Below are 25,637 nucleotides of genomic sequence, written 5' to 3' on the forward strand. Positions count from 1 at the left end.
TACATTTTTCTCTAGTGTACATGGAACATTCTCAAGAATTGACCATATGTTGGGCCACAAAGACAATATCAGCAAATTTAGAAAAATTGAAATTGTACCAAGCATATTTTCTGATCATAAAGCCTTGAAATTAAAATTCAACTGCAAAAAAGAGGGGGAAAAACCCACAAAAATGTGGAAACTAAACAACATACTTCTAAAAAATGAATGGGTCAAAGAAGAAATAAGTGCAGAGATCAAAAGATATATACAGACAAATGAAAATGAAAATACGACATATCAGAATCTCTGGGATGCAGCAAAAGCAGTAATAAGAGGAAACCTCATATCACTTCAGGCCTGTATGAACAAACAAGAGAGAGCCGAAGTAAACCACTTAACTTCACACCTTAAGGAACTAGAAAAAGAAGAATAAAGACAACCCAAAACCAGCCGAAGAAAGGAGATAATAAAAATCAGAGCAGAAATAAATGAAATAGAGAACAGAAAAACTATAGAAAAAATCAATAAAACAAGGAGCTGGTTCTTTGAAAAGATCAACAAAATTGACAAACCCTTGGCAAGACTCACCAAGGAAAAAAGGCACAGGACTCAAATAAATAAAATCCAAAATGAAAGAGGAGAGATTACCACAGACATCATAGATATACAAAGAATTATTGTAGAATACTATGAAAAATTATATGCCACCAAATACAATAATCTAGAAGAAATGGATAAATTCCTAGAACAATACAACCTTCCTAGACTGAGTCATGAAGAGGCAGAAAGCCTAAACAGACCAATCAGCAGGGAGGAAATAGAAAAAACTATTAAAAACCTCCCCAAAAATAAAAGTCCAGGCCCAGACGGTTATACTAGTGAATTCTATCAAACATTCAAAGAAGACTTGGTTCCTATTCTACTCAAAGTCTTCCAAAAAATTGAAGAAGAAGCAATACTTCCAAACACATTCTATGAGGCCAACATAACCCTCATATCAAAACCTGGCAAGGATGGCACAAAGAAAGAAAACTACAGACCAATATCTCTAATGAATACAGATGCTAAAATACTAAACAAAATACTGGCAAACCGAATACAACAATATATTAAAAAAATAATACATCATGATCAAGTGGGATGAATCCCAGAATCTCAAGGATGGTTCAACATATGCAAAACGGTTAACGTAATACACCATATCAACAAAACAAAGAACAAAAACCACATGATCTTATCAATAGATGCAGAAAAGGCTTTTGATAAAATACAACACAATTTTATGTTTAAGACTCTCAACAAAATAGGTATAGAAGGAAAATATCTCAACATGATAAAGGCCATATATGATAAACCATCAGCCAACATCCTATTAAACGGCATAAAACTGAGGACTTTCTACCTTAAATCAGGAACAAGACAGGGTTGTCCACTCTCTCCACTCTTATTTAACGTGGTGCTAGAAGTTCTGGCCAGAGCAATCAGACAAGACAAAGAAATAAAAGGCATCCATATCGGAAAAGAAGAAGTAAAGGTATCACTTTTTGCTGATGATATGATCCTATACATCGAAAACCCGAAGGACTCCACAAAAAGATTATTAGAAACAATAAACCAATACAGTAAGGTCGCAGGATACAAAATTAACACACAAAAGTCCATAGCCTTTCTATATGCCAACAATGAAATATTAGAAAACGAACTCAAAAAAATAATCCCCTTCACGATTGCAACAAAAAAAATAAAATACCTAGGAATAAACATAACAAAGAACGTAAAGGACCTATATAATGAAAATTACAAAGCATTGTTAAGGGAAATCGAAAAAGATACAATGAGATGGAAAAATATTCCTTGTTCTTGGATAGGAAGAATAAATATAATCAAAATGGCCATATTACCCAAAGCAATATACAAATTTAATGCAATTCCCATCAAAATCCCTATGAGATTTTTTAAAGAAATGGAACAAAAAATCATCAGATTTATATGGAACTATAAAAAACCCCGAATAGCCAAAACAATCCTAAGGAAAAAGAATGAAGCTGGGGGCATTACAATACCTGACTTTAAACTATATTATAGGGCCACGATAATCAAAACAGTATGGTATTGGCAGAAAAATAGACACTCAGACCAATGGAACAGAATAGAAAGCCCAGAAATAAAACCACATATATATGGGTCAAATAATCTTTGATAAAGGGGCCAACAACACACAATGGAGAAAAGAAAGCCTCTTCAACAAATGGTGTTGGGAAAACTGGAAAACCACATGCAAAAGAATGAAACTCGACTACAGTCTGTCCCCGTGTACTAAAATTAATTCAAAATGGATCAAAGATCTAAATATAAGACCTGAAACAATAAAGTACATAGAAGAAGACATAGGTACTAAAATCATGGACCTGGGTTTTAAAGAACATTTTATGAACTTGACTCCAATGGCAAGAGAAGTGAAGGCAAAGATAAATGAATGGGACTACATCAGAATTAAAAGTTTTTGCTCAGCAAGAGAAACTGATATAAAAATAAACAGACAGCCAACTAAATGGGAAATGATATTTTCAAACAACAGCTCTGATAAGGGCCTAATATCCAAAATTTACAAAGAACTCATAAAACTCAACAACAAACAAACAAACAATCCAATTAAAAAATGGGAAGAGGACATGAACAGACACTTCTCCCAGGAAGAGATACAAATGGCCAACAGATATATGAAAAGATGCTCAGCTTCATTAGTTATTAGAGAAATGCAAATCAAAACTACAATGAGATACCACCTCACTCCTGTTAGATTAGCTATTATCAACAAGACGGGTAATAGCAAATGTTGGAGAGGCTGTGGAGAAAAAGGAACCCTCATTCACTGTTGGTGGGACTGTAAAGTAGTACAACCATTATGGAGGAAAGTATGGTGGTTCCTCAAAAAACTGCAAATAGAACTACCTTATGACCCAGCAATCCCTCTACTGGGTATATACCCCAAAACCTCAGAAACATTGATACGTGAAGACACATGTAGCCCCATGTTCATTGCAGCACTGTTCACAGTGGCCAAGACATGGAAACAACCAAAAAGCCCTTCAATAGAAGACTGGATAAAGAAGATGTGGCACATATACACTATGGAATACTACTCAGCCATAAGAAATGATGACATCAGATCATTTACAGCAAAATGGTGGGATCTTGATAACATTATAAGGAGTGAAATAAGTAAATCAGAAAAAAACAAGAACTACATGATTCCATACATTGGTGGAACATAAAAATGAGACTAAGAGACATGGACAAGAGTGTGGTGGTTACCAAGGGTGGGGGGAGGGAGGACATGGGAGGGAGGGAGGGAGAGAGTTAGGGGGAGGGGGAGGGGCACAGAGAACTAGATAGAGGGTGGCGGAGGACAATCTGACTTTGGGCGAGGGGTTTGCAACATAATTTAATGACAAAATAACCTAGACATGTTTTCTTTGAATATATGTACCCTGATTTATTAATGTCATCCCATTACCATTAATAAAAATTTATTATAAAAAAAAAAAAATTACAATTGGTCCCCAAATTTGGACTTCTCAATAGACAGAGCCAAACCCTGAGAAAAAAAAGATTTGTCACTAACTAAACAAGTGAAAGTGCAGCCCAACCAAGGTACTCACCTTCCAAAGGATCCTTATTGAGGCCCAGCTGGCTAATGATGTACCTTGGAATGTCAGTTTTAATACCCTGACCTTCTTTTGCATGGCCCTCTGCTGCTTCCAACAGGTAGTAAAATTCTTCAGGATCAAATTCCTAGCAGAAGAAAAACACAAATGAATACTTCTTTGAGCCAAAATTGTGTAAGATTTCATTACATAACTCCCATTCACAATCAGTTGTTGAATGCACATGGTTGTGGGTTATTTATGCAGAAAGGAGGCAAATGGCTTTTAAAAAAATATGTAACTCTCCTTTCCTTCTCGAAACTTATTCATTCTTCTAAGACAATACATTTACATACTTGGTAACCCAAATAAAAGAACTAGGTATTTCCAATTTCCTTGTAACGCAACTTTGAAGGTGCAGTACTATCTACAGTTCAGATATCTTACTGAAAATAAACAGGTCTGAATTTTTAACTGTGTCTTTTTAGCAAAGTTGTAAAGTCTGGTAATCTCATCAGAAGATTCTGTCTTCTCCACACAAACATCCACGCATAAAAGAAGTAATGTCAAGACACGTTCTGTCAAAGTTTTGCAGGAAACTCCCTTAGTACAGTAAGAAGAAAAAGCTCAAAATTATCAATCCACTTTTCACCAGTAAACTCTAAAGTTGAGTCATTAACATTCATGCAACATGAAGGTTAACAAAGAAAAACACAATATCAATGTTTCCGATGACCTCTGTCTTTTTAACCCTTTTAGTACGAACGTTCATGTACGTCCTCATGCCTCCTGACCATCCAGAGTACAATCGATTTATTTTTAAAATTTGTAAGGCAACATTAAAAAAAGGCAAATGTATGTTCTTCTTGTTTCCATAAATTGGTTATCAAACAAACATGATTTTAAGTTAATAAAACCGGAACCGGAACTAATTTCATTTTTTGAAAAAAAAACTCACTCCTGGGGGGTCAGCAAGCCTGAGAAAAACTTACTACTCAAAGGGTTAAAAAAAATTGGTAGCATACTGTTCCCATGTATTCTTTTTATTTTTTTTTAATTTTTTGACAGAGAGAGAGTCAGAGAGAGGGACAGATAGGGACAGACAGACAGGAAGGGAGAGAGATAAGAAGCATCAATTCTTTGTTGTGGCTCCTTAGTTGTTCACTGATTGCTTTCTCATATGTGCCTTGACTGGGGGAGGGGAGCTACAGCAGAGTGAGTAATCCCTTGCTCAAGCCAGCGACCTTGGGCTTCAAGCCAGTGACCCTGACCTTTGGGCTCAAGCTAGCAACCATGGGGTCATGTTTATGATTCCATGCTCAAGCCAGCGACCCCACGCTCAAGCTGGTGAGCCCGTGCTCAAGTTGGCGACCTTAAGGTTTCAAACCTGGGTCCTCCACGTCCCAGTCCGATGCTTTATCCACTGTGCCACCGCCTGATAAAGCTGTTTCCATGTATTCTTACTTTTACTTGGTGTCTGTTGCTTCTAGCATGTCGTAAAAAGCTTTAGGATCACATCGCTCCTCTAGATGGAAGCTGTGAGGTTATGTGTTATAAGAAATTATGCTCACAGATTTAAAGCACATTTGCTATTTTCAGTTATACTTCCTAGAATTTTCCCTATTTTGACTAATATCCCACGTAGGCAACTTTGGAATCTCTGAATTTCACCTGACATTTTCTTAAGAGTTTCTAAAGGCCATATATATATATATATATATAGCCTGCTGCAAATGGAGTAAGCCAAAGCAACATGTTCACTGGGTGCCCTTTCTATAGACCTGCATTGACAGGCAGAACACCATCAGTGGGAGACCCACCCCCTAAAACTTAGCAACCCCAATTTCAGCTGAGCTTTCAACAGTTCTGAAAGAAGCCACATTTGCAGGTCAACTTCTGAGTGCATCGGTCTCTATCTTCGAGAGGCTATGCTTTTACTTTTCCTCCTCTATTTAGGAGTGGTGACTGTAAAAGGTTCATTCCCTCTTTTAAGGCAAGATCTTCTCTGAGCCTGTCTGCTGCTGTCCAGAGAAACAAGTTTAAATGCTCACTAGTATTTTCCCCCAAATGAAATCACTGCAGGCGGAAAATGCATGTGGTGCCTAACTCGAAAGGTAAACTAGGAGAATAAAAAGTCTTCCTTCTCCCTTACACTAGGAGAATAAAAAGTCTTTCTTCTCCCTGCATTTGCCAGCCACACAATTCTCCTCCTCTCCCGAGGCATCCGAGTATTTCTGTCCCTTCACCCATCCAGAGACACTCAATGCCAAATGGTACTTTTGATTGTTCTAAGCCTCCTCCCGGCCATTGATGGAAAGACTGACTCCACCGTGCCTCTAACCTTCTCCTCAAGATTTCTCTTCTACCACCTCTCATTATGCATTTGTATGTATGATATTTATGGGGCTCTGAACATGTCACTATTATAAAAAGTTATGAATGTTAATTAATTAAAATACAGGCAAACCATAGCAAAGGCTGCACACAGAGTTATGAAATACTTTTATGGCAAGTACAATTTAAAAGTGAGTTTTGATAGTATGGTAAGCCCTTTAAAAAACTATTCTTATGTTCAAAGCTTCATATTTGGTTAGTGTTGAATGAAATCTCAATGAGAATTACATATAACAAAATAGAAGTTTTAAAACAGAAAAATGATCACTGACAAAAAAAATATATAACTGATAAAATGAACTGATTTCTAAAAGTCTCATTTCTTCAGGACTGGATGAGACCCAGTTGTATTCTCCCAAATAAACTGCCGACTAGAATATATTTCTAGCACGTCACATTTTAAAAACAAATAATTATAACCATAAGACACTGTATAGCATAGCTCTGATTTCCCTCTCTCTGCATCTTGGCAACACCCAAAAGTGAGGCTCAGCAAGTCTGTGAATCAGCCGTGACAGAATGATTACACTGAGATAAGGTGACGCATGTATTTCATGATCACCTGCTAAGTTTGAACCGAGTGTGATGTGACTGTCACTGAATACAGCACAGTCCTAGAGTTCTGACTTAAAACCAGAAAACAAAAATCACATATGGATGTCATCATAAATATTCACAACTGTACCTGCTTTTGGACTCTTTCTTTTTAGCTCTGTGGTCTTTGAAGCCAAATGAAATTGGAGCTTTCTGATGGTCATGGCTTTCCCACAGTTAACAATAAATAATGGAGTCACATCTCGGGAAACTTACCAGGCACTCTAGTAACCGAGCAGGGCGGGCAATCACAATCAGGATCTTTCGGACTAGTTGTTTAATAAATGCCAATTCACCACTTTCTGAACGATCATGAGCCTATGAGAAAGCAATGAGAAGAATGATGACACAGCATTGCTCCATTAAACAGAAAAGAAAATCAGCAAACCATGCTAATTAGATAATTGCAAAGAGTCAAACATGAAGTGATTTAGAAAATATTTTTAGAAGATTGATAAACCAATGTTATCTCTACATAAATGGGTACTATTAAACTTCCATATATACAAAATGGCTCCATTAGCTAAATTTTAATTGCAAAATATTGATTTATTCTCTCTGTTAAAAATCAAATGTTTAGGGTTTTTAATGTGAACCATGAATGAAGGAGACATTAAAAGTTTATGACACATTAAGCACATGGTACAAAAAGAGGGGGCAGCTGCTGAGGAACCTTGATTTTCCAGATGTAACATCTTAAATGTAGGAATGGCTGACAGGGTGGAGGACTGCTCTTGTTATCCAAAAGATGGGTATCTAACACATTCATGAAACAGTTTACATATATAATACCTTCAGCCTATAAATTAGTTATTTTGTAACATGTAAAAAGTGTGCATTACTTTTTACAAATGTTGGATGGATAATATTTAAACTTGGATATATACATATGACTTCAATTTCACATACTGAATAAATAATACCTAGGCACACAACTCAATAAATTTTAACTGACTTAAAATTCCTTAAAATATTTTACCTGTTGCCTACATATGAAATCTAAGCACAACAAATATCCTAGAAACAAAACTCAGTTTATTAAAAGCCATCTTAATTTTCAGTGATGTTTTCTTGAAGAAATGAGGTAAATCTGCATCAAAGCAGATATAAAACCAAAGTTTTAAAAGTTTAAATGTAAACTCCTACAATGCATGCTTTTTGGTTTTAATTTTTAAATTTTTATGATTTACTTTCCTCTATTAAAATTCAAGGTGATGCTGGTACGACAGAATATAATTTCACAGACACAGTAAGAAACACTTCAAATCATTCCTGAAGGTGCTTTATTCTGACAAGAATCTGCTTTCCTATAAAAAGAACTGGTTATATTTTTTAAATGGTTATATTTAGTAACATGACTACTAAATTTAAGCAACCAAATCAAAGGCAATTTTCTAAAATGTAGGTACAATAATTATATACTAGCAAAAGCAAGTCAGCTGGCATTAAAAAAAACACCCCCCCCAAAAAAAAACAAGGAAAAATGACCACTGGTGAATAATTTTAGAATACAGTGTGCTCAAAGCAAACCAACTAGTAACTATATAACCAGTAAGAATGCTGTGACATATATAAGAAGATAGACATAATAGTTAAACTGATCTTTTTATAATAAAAAGATTTGGAAAATACAATGAATGCCAAGAAATATGGTTATATGCTTTCTTTAGTTTATCCTTAACCAAAACTAAACAGACAGCCTTAAAGAAGAAACAAAAAATACTCATCTAACCTCTTGATTGACAATTTGGGCTAAATGCTGAATTTTCTTTTACTATAGTAATTACTGCTTTATAAATTCAGAAATGTAAAAACAAAAAACAAAACAAGAGGCTAAAAAGCCAGCACATGTTTTGGTGGTCTCTTCAAAGGGAAACAAGAACTCTATGTCTTAAAATTTTTTTTAAATAGTCAATTTAGACTAGGCAAATTCCATTTTAAAAAACTGTAATAATAATCTGTTCATTCTTACTTCTTACCATAAATAAGGCCAAAACATACAATGGGTTATATTAACTCAGATAATATTTTATCTACTAACATTACTGGGGAAGAGGAGGGAAACTTTGTTAAAATAACTTTAACAAAACCACAAACACAACATGAGAAGAGTACCATATTTCCTCATGTATAAGATGCACCCTGTTTTGAAAAATTTGTGGTCTATAAACAGGGTACATCTTATACAGTGATTATAGATTTTTTTAAACTTGCATTTCCCACTTTTTCGCGCTTGATGAGGAGCTGTATAAATTTAATGATGAATAAAACTTGAGTTCAGTAACTTCATGTAATACATTTTTTTCCTCCAAATTTCAGGTCCAAAAATTAAGGTATGTCTTATATATACATGGGGAAATATGGTAATATTTTCTTGGCTGTCAACAAGCAGCTCCAACCCTCACTGATACCTTCTGCTTGTATTTTAAATGTTGGCCAATACAAAAAGTACTGAGACACAGATTTGAGGGTGGGTTATAGTTTCTTATGCATTTTATTTTCTTGGGCTAAATACACCTAAGTGGGGGAAAAAAACCGGAGACACAAAGGCATTCATCGGGAATTGACCTAGATGTCAGCACTTTAAAAGGCATCAGTTAAATCAAGCTACTCCATACCTCAAGGAGACCTCGCCTGGGGATGAGAAAGATTGATAATGGGAAAAATGGCTGGGACACAAGCCAGGCAGGCAACAATGTTACAGCTGGGAACTGACAACAGTGGCATCGTGGGGAAGGCAAAGCAAGTTCCCACAATTCCACTCTCTCCAGAAGGGGTACATTCCCCTGTGACCATTTAGCTCCAACTCTGAAAGGACACTGTGAATGTGATTCCAAAGATAGTTTTGATTTCACAAAAGGACTGAAGGAAATGTTTATCTGTGAAGATAAATAAGAAAACATTCCTATTCATACCCAACAATGCCCTTTATGCTACAAGTTTCTATGCTTCTCTGCCTCAAAAAGAGAAATTTCTCTAAGAATAAGTTATTTTTTTATTATATGGCCCATTCATATAATTTTTGAAACCCTAAGATTTTTAGTTGCCATGAAACAATCTGTTAAATCTCTCATACAGATACAAAATTATGTGGGAGATCTCAATGTAAGCAGCTTTTGAAAGCGGCTGCAACCTTTCTAGGGAAAGCCCGGAAGGCAGGGAACTGGCCTGAACTGGTCACTGTGGCCATCTCCTGGGCCGGAGCCATGGCGTTCGGAGTATCTCACAGAGGCTGACCAGACTTCCCCTCTTACCTGCCTCTTCTGTTTAAAAATGCTCATTTAACAAGTACAATTTTCAAGGTATTCTTATAAAAATTAACATGCATAGTGTTTCCTGCTTTTTCCAGAAGTTGATTTGCTTAGATTACTAAACAACAGATCCAATATTTGGGCGTGTACACAAGACACATGCATCTTCTTGCTCCTATCCTGCCTCCCTCCCAGTTACTGGGAAGCCAAAGAAACACCGGGCACTGAGTGAGGAACCAGGGAGTTAGAGGTGATGTGGAGGTGATCCCTGCACCTCAGAGAACCCACTGCATGCTGATGACGTGAGGCTCCAAAGCAGGTCACTACGGTGTACTGTAGCTCAATGCATTGCGGTGAAGAGTATGACCATGGGCCACATTACGGTTTTTACTTGTAGGCAGAATGGAGCCACTAAAGGACGTAAGACAGATGGTCTTGCAACTGCACAGAGGTATGAATTCAAGGGGTGAAAGATGAAAGGGGGGCAGACTAGTGAGGATGAAGGCTTGAGCCTGGGTAGAGAATAGGAGGGAAGAGTTGAACTCACACCAGTGAATTCAGGGAGAGGAAGTCAGGAGCCATGTATTCAACATATGGAGTGAGTCCTCCCATGCACCGGCCTTCTCCTAAATGAATATAACAGACAGCATCTCTGCCCACACAGACCTTCTGCCTAGTGCGGTGCTACTCAAACGGTGGCCTGGAGACGGGGTCCAGCCCATGGCCTGTTACCAGGCTGCTGGATGAGCATAGTCACGGAGAGTAAGCAGCCGGCAGCTCTCACAGCAGTTCTAGACTGCTGCAACCCCCGACGCATGGTCATTTTCCTGTAAGCTTTCGTTTTAATTCATAGGTGAACTGATTCATACCAAACTGGAAATTAACAACTAAAAATTAAAACAATGTGTTCCTTCCCAACCAGTCTGAGAAACACTGCCTTAGTGGACTGTACTAGGTTGAAATGTAAGAAATGGGAACAGAGACTAGAAAACTTGGGAGGTTTAGATGAGAAAGGGAAGCTAATAATGGATTCTACCCAGAGAGGGACCTTCCCATCTCACCGCAACCAAATTCAGTAAGGGCAAGGACAGATGGATTTCTAGGTAAGTAGGATGCTAATATTTTCCTTCTGTTCCATAAGATTATTCACATATTCATGCTTAGAGAAAACCACCCTCAATTATGTTTACATGGGCATAATTTATTCCCTATGAGATACAGAAATACAACATACCCAAATATATAGGCTAAACAGCTTTTGCTTGTAGGCTGTAGCTTATCAATTTCAATCAGACTAGCAATATAGTATCACGCAGTAATTCCACTCCACCACCCACATGCTCTTCCTGTCCTGAGTATTATCAAGAGCTAGGCATGCAAGAGTTAGACTTAGATAAGACCCGTGTTTATCTGTCATTTCCGAAATTGGACGTTTTGTTAGAACTGATTCTAATGAAAATATCATATAAGTTGCCATCCACCAGCCAATACCACATGCAGGTTAATTAATAGGACACACAGTCTAGAAGACGCCATCAAATTCCCATTTAGCTTCTCCAGATATTAGAACTAGATAGCATCATCAAATAATACACATACACTCAGGCAATTTAGAATTTTATGGCTAAGAGAGAGGAAATCACTGCTTCAAAATCCTTTGCAATCCACTTATCCTAGAGCCGCAGATTGTTGGGTCCCAAGGTTCCTGCAAAGGTTATTACATTAACTGTCTATTACTACAAATAATGACCAGCATCAATTCAGAGCAAGTAGCAATCAGGTTTTGATTTTTTGTTGTTTTTGTTGTTTTAATCCCTTCTTCTTCTTTGCTTCCCTGGAATATAAACTCCATCTCATGGTTAAAAGTTGTTAAACATCTCATGAAATTTTCTTTTCTTCTTTTTCAGAGGAAAAGCAAAACAAATCAGAAAACTTTTAAGCGCTGCATGGTCCTTACCTCCTGTAGCAACTTATCTAATTTGTGCTGTAATTCAAGGAAGTATCGTGAGGTGATGAGACCCTGGTGGGATTTATCCAGGCAATCTCGAGCCAGCTCGATAATCTGATGGTGAGTGAAACTCAGCACGCCGTCTGCCAGGGGCAGAACGTGGTCGGGAGAGTAGCTGGTGATGATCTCCTTCAGACGCTCTTCCATCTGAGCCGTGGCCTGGACGAGAGGTACACACGGAGGTGATGCAAGGGAACATACATCTGGACAATTCCATCGTCATGTTTATCTTGTATTTTCTGAGGCCTCCACAAGTTATTAAATATAACTCTAGAAATTAAACTTAAAAGAAGCCTCGCTTCTGTGTGATACTACACCGGGGCATGCATGTCATTACATATTCCTCAAAAGCCATGGAATGTACACACCAAGAGCGAACCCTCATGGAAAGGATGGACTTCGGGACAGTTATGACGTGTCAACGCAGGTTCATGGGTTGCAACAAATGAACCACTCTGGCAGGGGATGTTGATGGAGGGTGTTGTGCGTGTGTAAGGTCAGGGAGTGCGTGGGAACTCGCTACTTTCTGCTTGATTTTTTCTGTTAACTGGAAACTGATCTGAAAAATAAAGTCTATTTGGAAAAAAAAAAAAAAGAAGTTGCACCGTGTGGAAGAAAGATTTGAAGTATATAAGGGAAACTGAATATCCAAGGTGATAACTACTTTCCTCCTATGCCCTATCAAATGAAAATAGTCCGTATAACCTTTCTTTGGATAACTCACTGTCTGTGAAATGTTATGCTTTCATATCAATATTGAGCTCTCTCAAAGAGATTGTCAAAAATATCAACAGCTCTTTCCGTATATACAGAAACCAGGACTGCTGCTGGAGCTCCACAGGGCAGGCCAGGGTTTGTTCTCCTGGCCACATTTCCACGTACCAGCAACAAGCATCCTACACCGCCTTGCTCCCTTTCTCAGAGAGCTATCCCACGTGCAGAGGGCCAAGGGGATTCTTTCAGTAATATAAACCTAAAATCTCCTTCCCAGCGTTCCTGTCCTGCCCTGTGAGTCCCCATTGCCCAGTTGATGCTCCTCGCTCACACTAACTGCATAATCAGGGAGGCCCCCTCTGCCTCCTGCTCCCCTCTACAGGCCTAAACCAGCATTAACTGGTATAACAAGGACCAGCTTCCCTGGTGAACAAGTGACATGTGATAAATAGCTGAAATGGCTCTAATCAATGACATCAATGTTGGGTTCATTACGAATAATAAGTACTCTACTCCTGATTTATGAAGCCAGAGATTTCCTTTTGTTCTCCTGCCAAAGGCTACAAAGGCTGGGGGGACAGGAACGAAACGGAGAGACTGACTTCTCCTACATGTGTAGGAGCACACTGGTGTTAAGACCGTGGAAATGAGATGGCAGGACCCTTCAGACAGCAAGCAGCTCCTCACAGCCAGGGGCCTGGGACAGCCTTCCCCCTGTCTGTTTGGGCTCAATTCAGATTTCACCTGTCAGCCTTTGTGTGTGTGTGTGTGTGTGTGTGTGTGTGTGTGTGAGAGAGAGAGAGAGAGAGAGAGAGAGAGAGAGAGAAACAGAAAGGGAGAGAGATGAGGAGCATCAATTCATGGTTGTGGAACCTTAGTTGTTCATTGATTGCTTTCTCATATGTGCCTTGACCAGGAGTGCTCCAGCCAAGCCAGTGACTCACTGGCTCAAGCCAGCGACCTTGGACTTCAAGCCAGCGACTTTTGGGCTCAAGCTGGAGACCAGGGGGTCATATCTCAAGCCAGCACAAGCCCACGCTCAAGCCAGCCACCCCACACGCAAGTTGGTAGCCCGTGCTCAAGCTAGATGAACCCGAGCTCCAGCCAGCGACCTCAGGGTTTCAAACCTGGGCTCTCAGTGTCCCAGGCTGATGCTCTATCCACAGTGCCGCCATCTGGTCAGGCTCCCTTTGCCAGTATAATGGGGAACACTGCACCCATACTTTCCCTTCTAAAGTCATATATAATTGCTAAAGAGTAGAAAGTGATAGAAAAATATTAGCCTGGGATGGGGGGGGGGGAGATTTTCATGACATACCAGGCTTCTGAGCAAAGAGGGAAAAAAAACAAAACAAAATAAACAGTCTCTGTTTACTAAGACAGTGCTGCAGGCCTAGAACCTGGCCAAGGGGCTCAAAGGCTGAGAGGCCTCTCACAGCTGGCTCTCCCGGGGCACTCGCTGGGCCCACCCAGTGGCGGCACAATGCAGGGTTCCCTTGGGGCCAGTGCAGCACACAGAGTGTGGCTAGCTCTCAGCAGCTTTTTAAAAATGTCTAGTGATGTAATCTTTCTAAGGAGGCTATGCTGTTTTATGCAAGTCATTTCTAGATTGAACCATTACATCCCTTAAAACCACCTTACAAACATTAAACCTACGGGGCCTGTTTGTTTCAGTACTAGGCATCTTCCATCCAACTCATTACCTTTGGGAACCTTTCTTTGTAGACATGGTTCATCATAATTATTTCATGGTCACAGCAGGCGGGAGACCGTCCAGGGCTGCAAGCAAAGCAAATTAGCCTTTTAAACCTGCCACAGCGTGAAATGAAAATAAGCCTTTTATTTATAAACAGTGGGCATCAGACGTACTATGCTACTTTTGTTAAGAAAAAAACATTAGGTATATTATTAAACTACAAAATCATTCATTAGTACACACATACCTGCCCACACACATAGATACAGACACCCTCAAAAAGATTCAGAAAGAAAGCTCAAGATGCAGAATGCCACAAATTAATTATAGCTACACTATATGACTAGTTCAGAAAACATTATTAAATTGAGCTGATATTCCGTTTGTCCCATCCACTTGTGTACTAGTTCTGGAAGCCAATTAGTGAGCTGCAATATAAAGGAAACTAGGGGGGCCACAGAGACAACACCCAGCTCACGTGGAAGTGTGTGATTTCACACTTTTGTCATCCAGCTGTGCTCTGCCACGGCCCACTGAGGGGTGGAGGAGCCTTCCGTGGCACAGGTGTCAGCACTGAAATCCATCTTCTAGCCTAGTGAGCACTTATTTGGGATGCTGAGGCAGGCACTGTGTACAGTATGAAACAGGCATCCAACTATTGTACGTTTTTCTTTATTTCAGTAGCAGCAGGTTTGTGTTCCTTCTCAGTGGTATATAGTTGTGCAGGTTATACATATACTCACAGTGTGAGTATTTACATTCCTGGGAGGAGATGTTTGCCCTAGATAGCTTAGAAACTCCTTTGATAAAACCTAGGTCCTGGCCGGTTGCTCAGTGGATAGAGCATCGGTCCGGCACACAGATGTCCCGGGTTCAATCCCCGGTCAGGGCACACACGAGAAGTGGCCACTTGCTTCTCTTCCCCTCCCTCTCCCCTTTCTCTCCCTCTTTCCCTCTCGCAACTAGTGACTTGGTTGGTTGAGTGTCAGCCCCAGATGGGGTTGTCGGGTGGATCCTGGTCAGAGCACAGGTGGGAGTCTGTCTCACTATCTCCCCTCCTCTCACTTATAAATAAATAAATAAATAAATAAATAAATAAATAAATAAAGGGCACCTGTGTAGTAAAATATAATATCATTAAAGGAATTTGTAAAATTGGTCTTCTACTTCACACTTCAAAATAATCTAACACACACCGTATCTCTTCATAATAGCAAGTAAGAAGAGTACAAAGGGGAACGCCCTTCTCAGTAAACTTCACCATTCAACTGTACACCTGAGAAAACATTTTTAATAAAACCTTAACCTATCCAAGCATACCAACTCCCTACCATCAGGATCTCGCCCTGTGGAGGCGCTGGCGCGGGACTGCGCTGACCCCAGTGGAGGCGCTGCTGCCCCAGCGGCTGGCAGCGCAGGAGCCTTCAGCCGTCAGTCCCCTCAGACACGGACACGGCCGCAGCTGCAGTCCCCTCACCCACGCCACGTCCTTCCCAGGGCACTACATCCAGTGACTGAGGAGGAGACCGAGGAACGGCCACTTGGCCTGCAGGGACACCTCTGACGGGCTGTGTCATCCCCACAGCACCCCGTGGGGTCGGCGCGCGTGGTCGGGCCAGTGTGGCCGTCAGATGCCTCCCCCTGCCCAGTGCTGCTGCCGCCCCTCCTTCCGCAGGGGCTGGGCCCGAGCACTGCCCCGTAAACATACTGATCTCGGTCTTAGAGCCTGCTTCCTGAAGAATCAGTAACTGCGATATATGTTCCTTTTTGAATCCAGGTCAAATAAAATTGGCTTTACTCAATATGTCAAATGAGCTACATTTGGCATCCACACAATTCAAGAGACACACACCGCTAACAGTTTGTTCAAATCCTGGAGAAAGTAAGACTTGCAATTGGAAAAAATAAGGAAAGCTCTGGGGGGACTTTTATAACATGGGATCTGAAGTCCACGTGTGAACCTACATGTGTTTCCTTCCCATGTAGCCCAACCTCCCCCTTACAGTACCAACTCTGTAATTAGACTGTCTTGAAATTGCCAGTGGCTGGAAGTTTCTATAGGTGGTCACTTTAGTCCGCTGTGATTACTGCTACTACAGCAATTCATAAAATGTAAGAATTTAAAGGAAAACGAATAAGCTATCTTTCCATAGCAATTAACAATACCTTGTGGAGGTGGGGAAAAAAATCACACTATATTTATAGTAGTTCACAAACCAATGAACACATGAATCAGAGGAACAAAGTCTTCCCTTGAAATGGCTGGAAAGAGATAATCCAATTAAGTGACGTTTTCAATCGGGTCTACACACCTCAGACTTCGCGAGCGGGGGCGCATGGGTGTGTTCCTGCATCTGTTCTCGGTGGTGATGCTTTCGGTAGTACAGAAATGTTTCGATAAGAAGTGTAATTCATCTGGCGTTGGTTGGTATGGTAACTGATGCAACTTCTCCTGCGAGGAACAGGATGACTAAAACAAACCAAAGAGAGATTATATGACTACCTCAAAGAAGAAAAAAATCTTCAAATGACTATGAGATCAAAGCACTACCAAAACTTGATATACCACCATTTTTTATTGTTTCCTTTTCATGTTATAATTACAGTAACTGATGCCTAGACAATAATGCCTTAATACTTTCTCTGGGGGGTCAAAATGGCTTCTATATTTTGTCTCATTTGTCTATAACATGATTTCCCCAAGAATAGTTTCCTTTCTGGAGAAAAACCAGGTTCTGAAAATATATAGATGGGACACAGCCAAAGCCAAAGTCAGAAAGTAACAACTGGAGTGAGAATTGGGTGCATCAAGTAACAGATTAGTTCCCAACTTATTTCTACCGCTGCTCATAATCCAGCCCTGTGACTTTTAGGTAAGTAACATAAAATGAATTGAATGATGTATAATTATAAGTAAAATAATAAGATCTCTCTTTACAAAGCATGCTGCCCTTTGATGCAATTACCATCGATACCTGAGCAAAGTGAAAAAAAAAAAAAAAGACAAATGAAGATACTTTTCTCAATAATGCCATTGGTTTAAAAATTGGAATCTTTTTCCTTTTTTCTTTGACTAAGACAATCATTTTTTAACAGCTTTAGTGGAGTTAAATTTTTAATCCCTTGAGTTTAGATGTACTTTTTGAAAATTTTCATTCAATACTTGACTTGGAGCAAGGTAAGGTAGAAAAGGTGAATGTCTAAATAACACTGCTTTTAATTAACCTTGGAAATAAAACTATAAAGCAGAGGCTGTTGTTTTTGTTTTTACTGGGTGATGAGCTCTGTAAGCAATTCTAACAAAGGAGATTTAGAAATTTTTGAATAATAGAAATATGGTTAACATCAACATATTTGGAAAGATACCACTTGTTTGAAAATTCAGTTATAATAAGTATTTTTTTTTTCATTTAAAAGAAGTCATTGGGTTAAGAGCAGAAAGTTTATTCATAAGTTTACAGTAATCCCTTTTGGTGGCAAAGCCTCAACTAAACTGATGACAAGCTACTTAAAATATGTACTTAATCTACTTACTGTGAATGTTGATTCAGGTTGCTATGAAAATTAGACATATTTGATTATGAGCTGCTGGCCCAGTTGCTGCTGGGATGTTAGGTACAGTACGGGAATCATGTTACCTTTCTAAAATGCGAAAATTAATTTCAAAACATACCAGGCTCTGGAGTTTCACATACGAATTACGAACTTCCACTTGTATAAGAATGACATCAAGAGATTTCAAGAGAATAGTCCCCTCTGAGGGGGGGGGTGGGGAGCAGAAAGGAAGGGACTGGATAGGCGAGGCTTCAGTAGTATATTTAACATTTATTAAACAAAATAAAAATTATTAAAAAACATAGTTGCAGCAAATGTAACAAAATGTTAACATGGGTTAAAGAATACAGTATGCCATAAACAGCCATGTAAGTGAATGCTGTAAGGAATGCGCCCCGTGTTTACGGACGGGGGACATGTAAACAATGAGGCCGTGGTGCGAGCACTGCAAGCTTCCTGGGATTACGGAAGCAGGAGGCAAGGGCCTCCTCTGGGGAGAGCGTTCCGTTCATCTCGGTTAATAGGGCGACATCAGGATGAGTGCATAGTGGGAACAACCATAGGCCCCAAAATGTCCTGGGGATTTAAAAGTTACCAGTTGGGACCCCAAAAATGAGCTGATACAGAACAAAACAGCAATGAAAGGCTCAGTCTCAGCAGCCATCGGGGACTCAAAGGAGACCCTGCAGAGCCGGTGAAGACAGCTTCCAGGACAGCAGAGGGTGCAGGTACAGCCCCCGAGGCCTCCTACTATGAAAAGATACCTCCACTGGTCAGAACATCCTTGCAATATCACTTTTACAAGAGCTCCAAGAATTACTTTGGGAGTTTCTCAATAAGCTGAGTTGCATTACTTCATATTTCTAGCATGTTCTCTAAAAGTGGTGCCAGTTGAGTCTCATCCCCAACTAGTATGCATGTGACCTTTCACGGTATCATAAGTCAAATCCAGTTCCAAAGAGTGAAGATTACACAAAAACTATGCTGCTAGTCCTCAAGGCATTTAAAAGAGCTCCCTAAAATGTCCAGAGTAATATCATTCAAATCTCAAGCATTCGGTCTCTCGAGATAACCACTTTACAAAAGAGAGTCTTCGTCTTCATACGCATGCTTAATTTTCTACTTGTTAAAGTAATATTTTAGAGTACAATCTCATATTTACAGGTATATTCTTATTTTTATTCTTTCCCTCAGCAGAGAATAATTTATTTGGTAAGAAATATAAGGAGGGCCTGACCAGGCAGTGGCTCAGTGGATAGAGTGTCGGACTGGGACGCCGAAGACCCAGGTTCGAGACTCCGAGGTCACCAGCTTGAGTGCAGGCTCATTGGGTTTGAGCAGGGCTTACCAGCTTGAGCCCAAGGTTGCTGGCTTGAGCGAGAGGTCACTCAGTCTGCTGTAGCCCTGGTCAAGGCACATATGAGAAAACAATCAATGAACAACTAAGGTGCCTCAATGAAGAATTGATGCTTCTCATCTCTTTCATTTCCTGTCTGTCTATCCCTATCTGTCCCTCTGTCTGACTCTGTCACACACACAAAAAAGAAATATAAAGAGGAATGTCCTCCTCCTGTTGCAATTTCGTATACTTACTTTAAAATAAAAACTTATGAATGTTATATTATCTTTTTTTTAAAATAATTTTTTGGAAGTCACAATTTTATTTATTTATTTATTAAAGATTTTTTATTTATTAATTTTAGAGAAGAGAGAGAGAGAAGTGGGAGGAGCAGGAAGCATCAACTCCCCATATGTGCCTTGACCAGGCAAGCCTAGGGTTTGAATCGGCATTTTAGGTCGACACTTTATTCACTGCGCCACTACAGGTCAGGGGAATGTTATATTATCTTGACAAGTTCTACTACTTAATTTCAACTGCAAAATTTAAAGTTAAAATAAGTTGCAATACTAAATATTCTCTGGAAGGACTGATTACCTATGATCAAATCATCCCAATTTAGGAAGAGGATAGCATTTTTAACACTTGCTGATTTTGCAGTTTCCATAGTATGCAAAGGATAAAGGCATGATGCTTATATTTTTCAGCAGAAGAGCTTCTGGAATTCAGCTAACAACACAATTGTCTGTAAGACTTAAGCTATACAATTAAAGCATTTGTAACTGTATTTGTATATAGTCTGTAGTTTTACTTAAAAAATAACTAAAATGTATTTCTGATTGACAAAATTACTAATAGTTAACCCAGAAATTGAGAACCTAAGAGTGATTCAGATTAGATTATAAGAGGAAAAAATGGAACTACTAACCGATTTTGTACAATTTTTGCTCTAATACTTAAAAGACAAGAACACAAGGAAACTGGGGGAAATGAGAAGTAGCTCTTCAAATTTTCACTCATGGTTTTTAGCAACAACCAACAGGGGGAAAAGACAGCTGAACTTGTGTGCAACAGCTCCTATATGCCACAAATGTAACAGTTTCTTATGTCTTTTGGCAAAAAGAGTAATTCTGAAAGCTAAAATTTCATTTTGAAGGACAGAACAGGAATATGAGAGCAACAATGATATGACACCACTCTCTTCAAGAAAATAAACACAAGAGAAGCTGTCTTATCTCTGGTCAGAAGCTATTAGAAACACTAAATACATGTGTGTGACTAAAAACTGGCCCAGGAGGCTTCTTCTTTAGGCATATATGGAAGTCAGGGACAGCAATGACTTCATTATAACAGATGGCTAGGTCAGGTTTATTAATTATAAGATTTGTTTTAAGAAACACCATGTAAATTCCTTAAAAAGAGCCAAGAGCCTGAGTCTAGCTTACTTACTGCATTCTTACTGATAAAAAGAAGGGGGTTGGTAAACAGCCCTTCAGTTCGTTCTCTGCCTCACATTGTTGATCCATAAAATGAAGACAAAAATAGTGACTTCATCATAGGGTATATTGCTAGAATTATGTGAGCAAATGCATTATAAATAATTAAACTAGTGCCAAGTCCAAAAGTATTTATTTATTTGTTTGTTTATTTATTTATTTTATGAAGTGAGAGGTGAGGAGGCAGAGAGTCAGGGTACACATGGGAGTCTTTCATGCAACCCCCCTACCTGGGGATGCTCTGCCCATCTGAGGCCACTGCTCTGTTGCTTAGCAACTGAGCTATTTTAGTGCCTGAGGCAAGGCCATAGAGCTATCCTCAGCACCTGGGGCCAATGTGCTCAGACCATTTGAACCATGGCTGCAGGAGGGGAAGAGATAGAGAGAGAGAAAGAGATAGATAGATAGACAGATAGATAGATGTGGAGAAGCAGATGGTCGCTTCTCCTATGTGCCCTGATCCGGAATCAAACCCAGGACTTCCACACGCTAGGCCAACACTCTACCACGGAAGAAACCAGCCAGGGCCATAACTATTTACTTCAAAACATTTTTTAAAATTATTTGTAACAAAGTCTGACTCTATGTAGCTCACTCTCTTTTTCTTCTATAGTTATACTTTTAAAAGCAGTGTATGATTTACTAGTTGGAAACAGAAAGATCTATTTTTCTTGCAAAAGAGAAATTTCTGTATCTCAACTACAATAAAATTTGAAGGGTGAAACAAGGTCAATAGTTCAAAAAAATTGGAGTTAAGAGACATGATATAAATTTAGAAAATGGAGATTAAATGAGAATATGTTTGGAAAAGTTACTGAACAAAGAACACAAGTGTTCTGTTCATAGGTGGCTGGGTTCTAACTGGAGATGCCCAAGGGTCTAGGGAAGGACAAAACTTAAAATTTGGAAAATTACTCTCTTGTACTTTTTGGTCAATCAATTTTGGGATTCATTTTTCATTCTGTGGTTGTCCATGTTTTCAACATCTAAAAAATGGGCCCATAATCAATGATGGTTACTGACACAGTAACCAAAGGTGACTTTACTGTTACTTAGTGACAATTTTATCCACTGAAACCATTCAGGAGTTTTAAGCATCCTTTTCTGATGGGAGAAAGATGTGCCATTGAAACTACTCAAGGTTGTCAGGATGTTTTACAAAAGTAACCTAAATGGACAATAAACTCATATACCACAACAAAATGCAATAATGAATAGGAAAATAAATAACCTCTCAATAAAATACTATGAGGAGATGGCAAAAATAATGTAACAGATTTTAACAAGTCAATTTTAAAGGTGCTCTAAAAACCCACATTATTTTGTATTTGGAATTCAGAAACACATAGCTGACTACAGTGTGACACCAGCTAAAGTCTATCAAGTTCATTGCAGTTTCTTTTCCATTTAAATGTTGGTAATTGTTATTAGGCAGCTGATCCTATATGCTTAGCATGGTGCTTGGATTTGTGAAAAAAAGAAAAGGCAGACAGCCTTCCTTAATAAATCACAGATTTTGACAAAAGAGATGAAAATGAATCAAAAGGTGTCCTAAAATTATCAGGTGCACATTCCTGGCTGGCACAAGAGCACTGGACCACTGCATGAAAAATTTGTTGAACACCTACATCATACTTGCTCTTTCTAAATGACCAGTTTCTAAGGCTCTGTAGAGACAGATATCCCACATCACCACTAATTTAAACCAAGAAAGCATACATCTAACCTATTGAATCATTTCCAGAATCATTAGGGCTCTTATTGAAATGTTATTTCTTGGATCAAGGGAATATCCTTCTTCCTCTATCCTGTGTTCATGATTTCATCTTGTCTCTTTCTTTAGCTTCACTTACTACTAAGTTATTTTAATCTCTCTTTAAAAGAAAGTTCTTCCCCAGAGAGCACAAATTTAAAGCTTGCCATTATTTTCCTTTGAAGAAGAAAAACAAACAAAACAAACAAACAAAAACCCCAAACAAACATACAGATAACCTGCATCTAAGCCCCACAAGAAAAAAAGATCAGGCCATCCAAATTTAAAGGCATTTTCAGTACTAATGTCATGGGCATGGAACCAAAACAATAAAACCAGATTGTGTTTTCCACCCCAGACTATACCAAATGGTATTAAAAAGAAAGCTCCTGATCTGTAAACTTGCTGTCCTGGGACTTAACTGGTACACCACAGTTAAAAGCCTGCAGCAGAAAGAATGTCCTTTTTATGTCTGTTAGCTCATTATTTGATGCGCAACCTATTCAGAGTGGCAAACATACAGCCTTTGTCTTCTCCTCCTCACCAGGAAATACCCAGAGAAAGCACCATCTGCAGAAGAGCTCTAGGTTGTGAGAGAGAGGAAGAGGCGAGCACTTACAGAGACGGTGGAGCTGGGCGTGTTTGTCCCATAGCCAGAGGAGGGGAGAGAAGCCAAGGACCAGCGGCGTCCATCCGTCCTGTTGAGAACACGAGATTAGTTTAGGCCAACGCTAGAAGGCTGTGACACGGAAACCCCAGGGAAACCAAGTATTTTTAGTCAATCAAATGACACAAACACAGTCAGTGGGGATGTGAAAATGTTCAGCAAGGAAGGGCCAGGATAAACAAACATTATACAGCAGGTTGACTTTTATTTAAACTGAATCAATATGCCCAAACAAGGAGAAAGTGAATGGTTTGATCCATATTATTGATCTCCCACTAATACACTTTGACAAAATGAATACCAGGGATAATTACAACGGTCAGACTCAGCAGATTCAAATGGGTAAAAACAGAAAGGTAGGAGGAAAAACACTCTTATCTGGAAACTGATAACCAGGGCCATGATCTTTAGAAGGGCCCGAATTTCAGCATGCTGCAAGACCCGATGGGGACCTTCATTGCATCCTAAAGACATTCTGCTTATTCTACTCATCATGCCCAGGGAAGTAAGGATCAGCAGGCTCACGGCTGGCTCAAGCCTTAAGTGGCAAATAAGTTTAGCACTAAGAAAGTGGCTGACCTTACGCTCAGAATCTCTTAAAAGTTATATTCTGACATGACTGGGCTGAAAAAAATGTTACAGCAAAAGGCTATTGCAGTGGCTGAGTGTGTGGCCCAGGTCTGGCCGGCCGCGGGGGCAGAGTGCCTGAGTGTGCGGCCCAGGTCCGGCCGGCCGCGGGGGCAGAGTGCCTGAGTGTGCGGCTCAGGTCTGGTTGGCTGCCAGGGCAGAATGAAAATAAATGTTGCACTGGGGATAGACCTCAATGCAAAATGTAGAGTTGTCTGCCCCAGTCATAGAGGCCAAGTCATCAGGAGTCTTAAAAAGAGTAGTTTTTAATCTCCAAATGGTGACAGGATAGGTAGCTTTCTGGGTTGTACTCTGGTTATAAATTAGGGTCGTTAGAGGAGTCTCAGGTGAGTTAATAAAATAGTAGAGACAATCGTTAAGGTAAGGCACTAGAAAGCAAATTTTCTGAAACCTCATACCAGAGCCAATACTTTATTAATAATTTCGAGTACAACAGTGCCTCCAAAATCAAGTAACACTGTGAAAACAAACACACGTGCTTTTGCCAAAGAGAAAACAGGAAAAGCACACTTACAAAGAGCTACACTGCATTCTTCAATGGAGTATCGGATACAGACTTTGTGTAGTTCATGATTATATTAATTTACCATGTGAGAGATGAGAGTGAACCAAATTTACCACAGACACATTCACAGTAAGTTGAAATCAGGAAATTCAACATGTTGCATTAGACTTGAATTTGAGAGATGTGACAATTAGATGTTCATGTAAAAAACTGACATTTCAGCCTAAATTACATTCAAGGGAAAAGATAATCATACACTATCATGGATGTTGCCTCCAAGAAATACAAATGGTCCACAAAGACAAAATGGAGAATGTCAAGTGGACAAATCACAGAAGGACTACAACATTAACATGTTAGTAAAATTTACCTGTCATTTCTGTGACCATGATTGGAGTACAATTGAATCAAGAATGTTTTAAAAGAAAGAAGCAAAATAAGATGTTTTTAAATATACCAGAGAGAAGAAATGGGGAGAATTAAGTCATATGTTCTCTAAAATTCTTTTTAAACAATTAAAAACATTCATGATTTAAGAAGAAAACAGTTATAATACATGCTTCCAAAGACATCTAACTATCAAAGTGGATGCAGGGTGGTTCTGTGGTTCTATTTTATTTGGCTACTTATTAAAGACTTAAAAACCCATGCCTGTACTTTACATTTTGAACACCACAAATTTTTAAAAACAAGAAAAGGATATGATTTTAAAAGGATTGTTCAGTCCGTTTAATATCAATTATCAGAACTAGTCTCTGGAAAGAGTGAGGGATATAATTTCCCCCACCATGATTTTGTTTTGTGAGTCATGAACACTCCTTTCCCTCAGGTATCAATGAACTTATTTCAGATCAATGAACAATTCCAAGAGGAGTCATGTTCTTATTAGTTCTGAAGCATAAATTACATTTGCTAATTCTGGAAAACACACGACTAGAAAGATGTTTAAACAAGAATGTGCTCAGTACCCTGCGCAACCACAGACCAGAAATAATTTATGTCTCATAAAGTTCCCTAAGTTGTCTGCGTCTGTTTACCCAAATGGAGCACAAAGGACCATTGCATTTTCATTACCATGACAACCGCACACTGGAGTTACTATATATGCTATAGACAGTACTTAGAAAGAATGTCCTTTTTCTCAAGAAAGCTATCACACAAGTGCAATTTGGATCCCACTAACAATGTTGTCTTTTCTTTGCAGCAGCTACCAAAAAAAAAAAATGTTATCTGAAGACAAGATTATATTCTTGCCAAAGCAACAAGGCTTTTGGAATGAAGTGTTTTCTTCATGGGTAGAAATCTCAGTGTTATGCTAAATGAAACAGAAGGGGAAAACACCTGGCAGGAACACAGGATACAAAGAGACTGGCAAAGAAAGATCTCAA

At 39.2% G+C, this 25,637-nt stretch overlaps 1 protein-coding gene across 9 annotated transcripts in view; it reads right to left on the reverse strand.

Moving 5' to 3' along the window:
• The window catches only part of MAST4 (microtubule associated serine/threonine kinase family member 4), a 627,450-nt gene that overhangs the window by 58,918 nt on the left and 542,895 nt on the right, over positions 1–25,637 (reverse strand). For all 9 annotated transcript variants that reach the window (XM_066241988.1, XM_066242046.1, XM_066241987.1 and 6 more), the window contains 6 exons: positions 23,049–23,127; positions 16,599–16,756; positions 14,294–14,369; positions 11,826–12,035; positions 6,834–6,935; positions 3,645–3,777 (listed from right to left, as the gene is read on the reverse strand). In XM_066241988.1, the coding sequence (XP_066098085.1) occupies positions 3,645–3,777; positions 6,834–6,935; positions 11,826–12,035; positions 14,294–14,369; positions 16,599–16,756; positions 23,049–23,127 (758 nt within the window). The remainder of the gene's footprint in view (positions 1–3,644; positions 3,778–6,833; positions 6,936–11,825; positions 12,036–14,293; positions 14,370–16,598; positions 16,757–23,048; positions 23,128–25,637) is intronic.

Source organism: Saccopteryx bilineata, chromosome 1 (genome assembly GCF_036850765.1).
Source record: "Saccopteryx bilineata isolate mSacBil1 chromosome 1, mSacBil1_pri_phased_curated, whole genome shotgun sequence".
Taxonomy (NCBI): Eukaryota; Metazoa; Chordata; class Mammalia; order Chiroptera; family Emballonuridae; genus Saccopteryx; species Saccopteryx bilineata.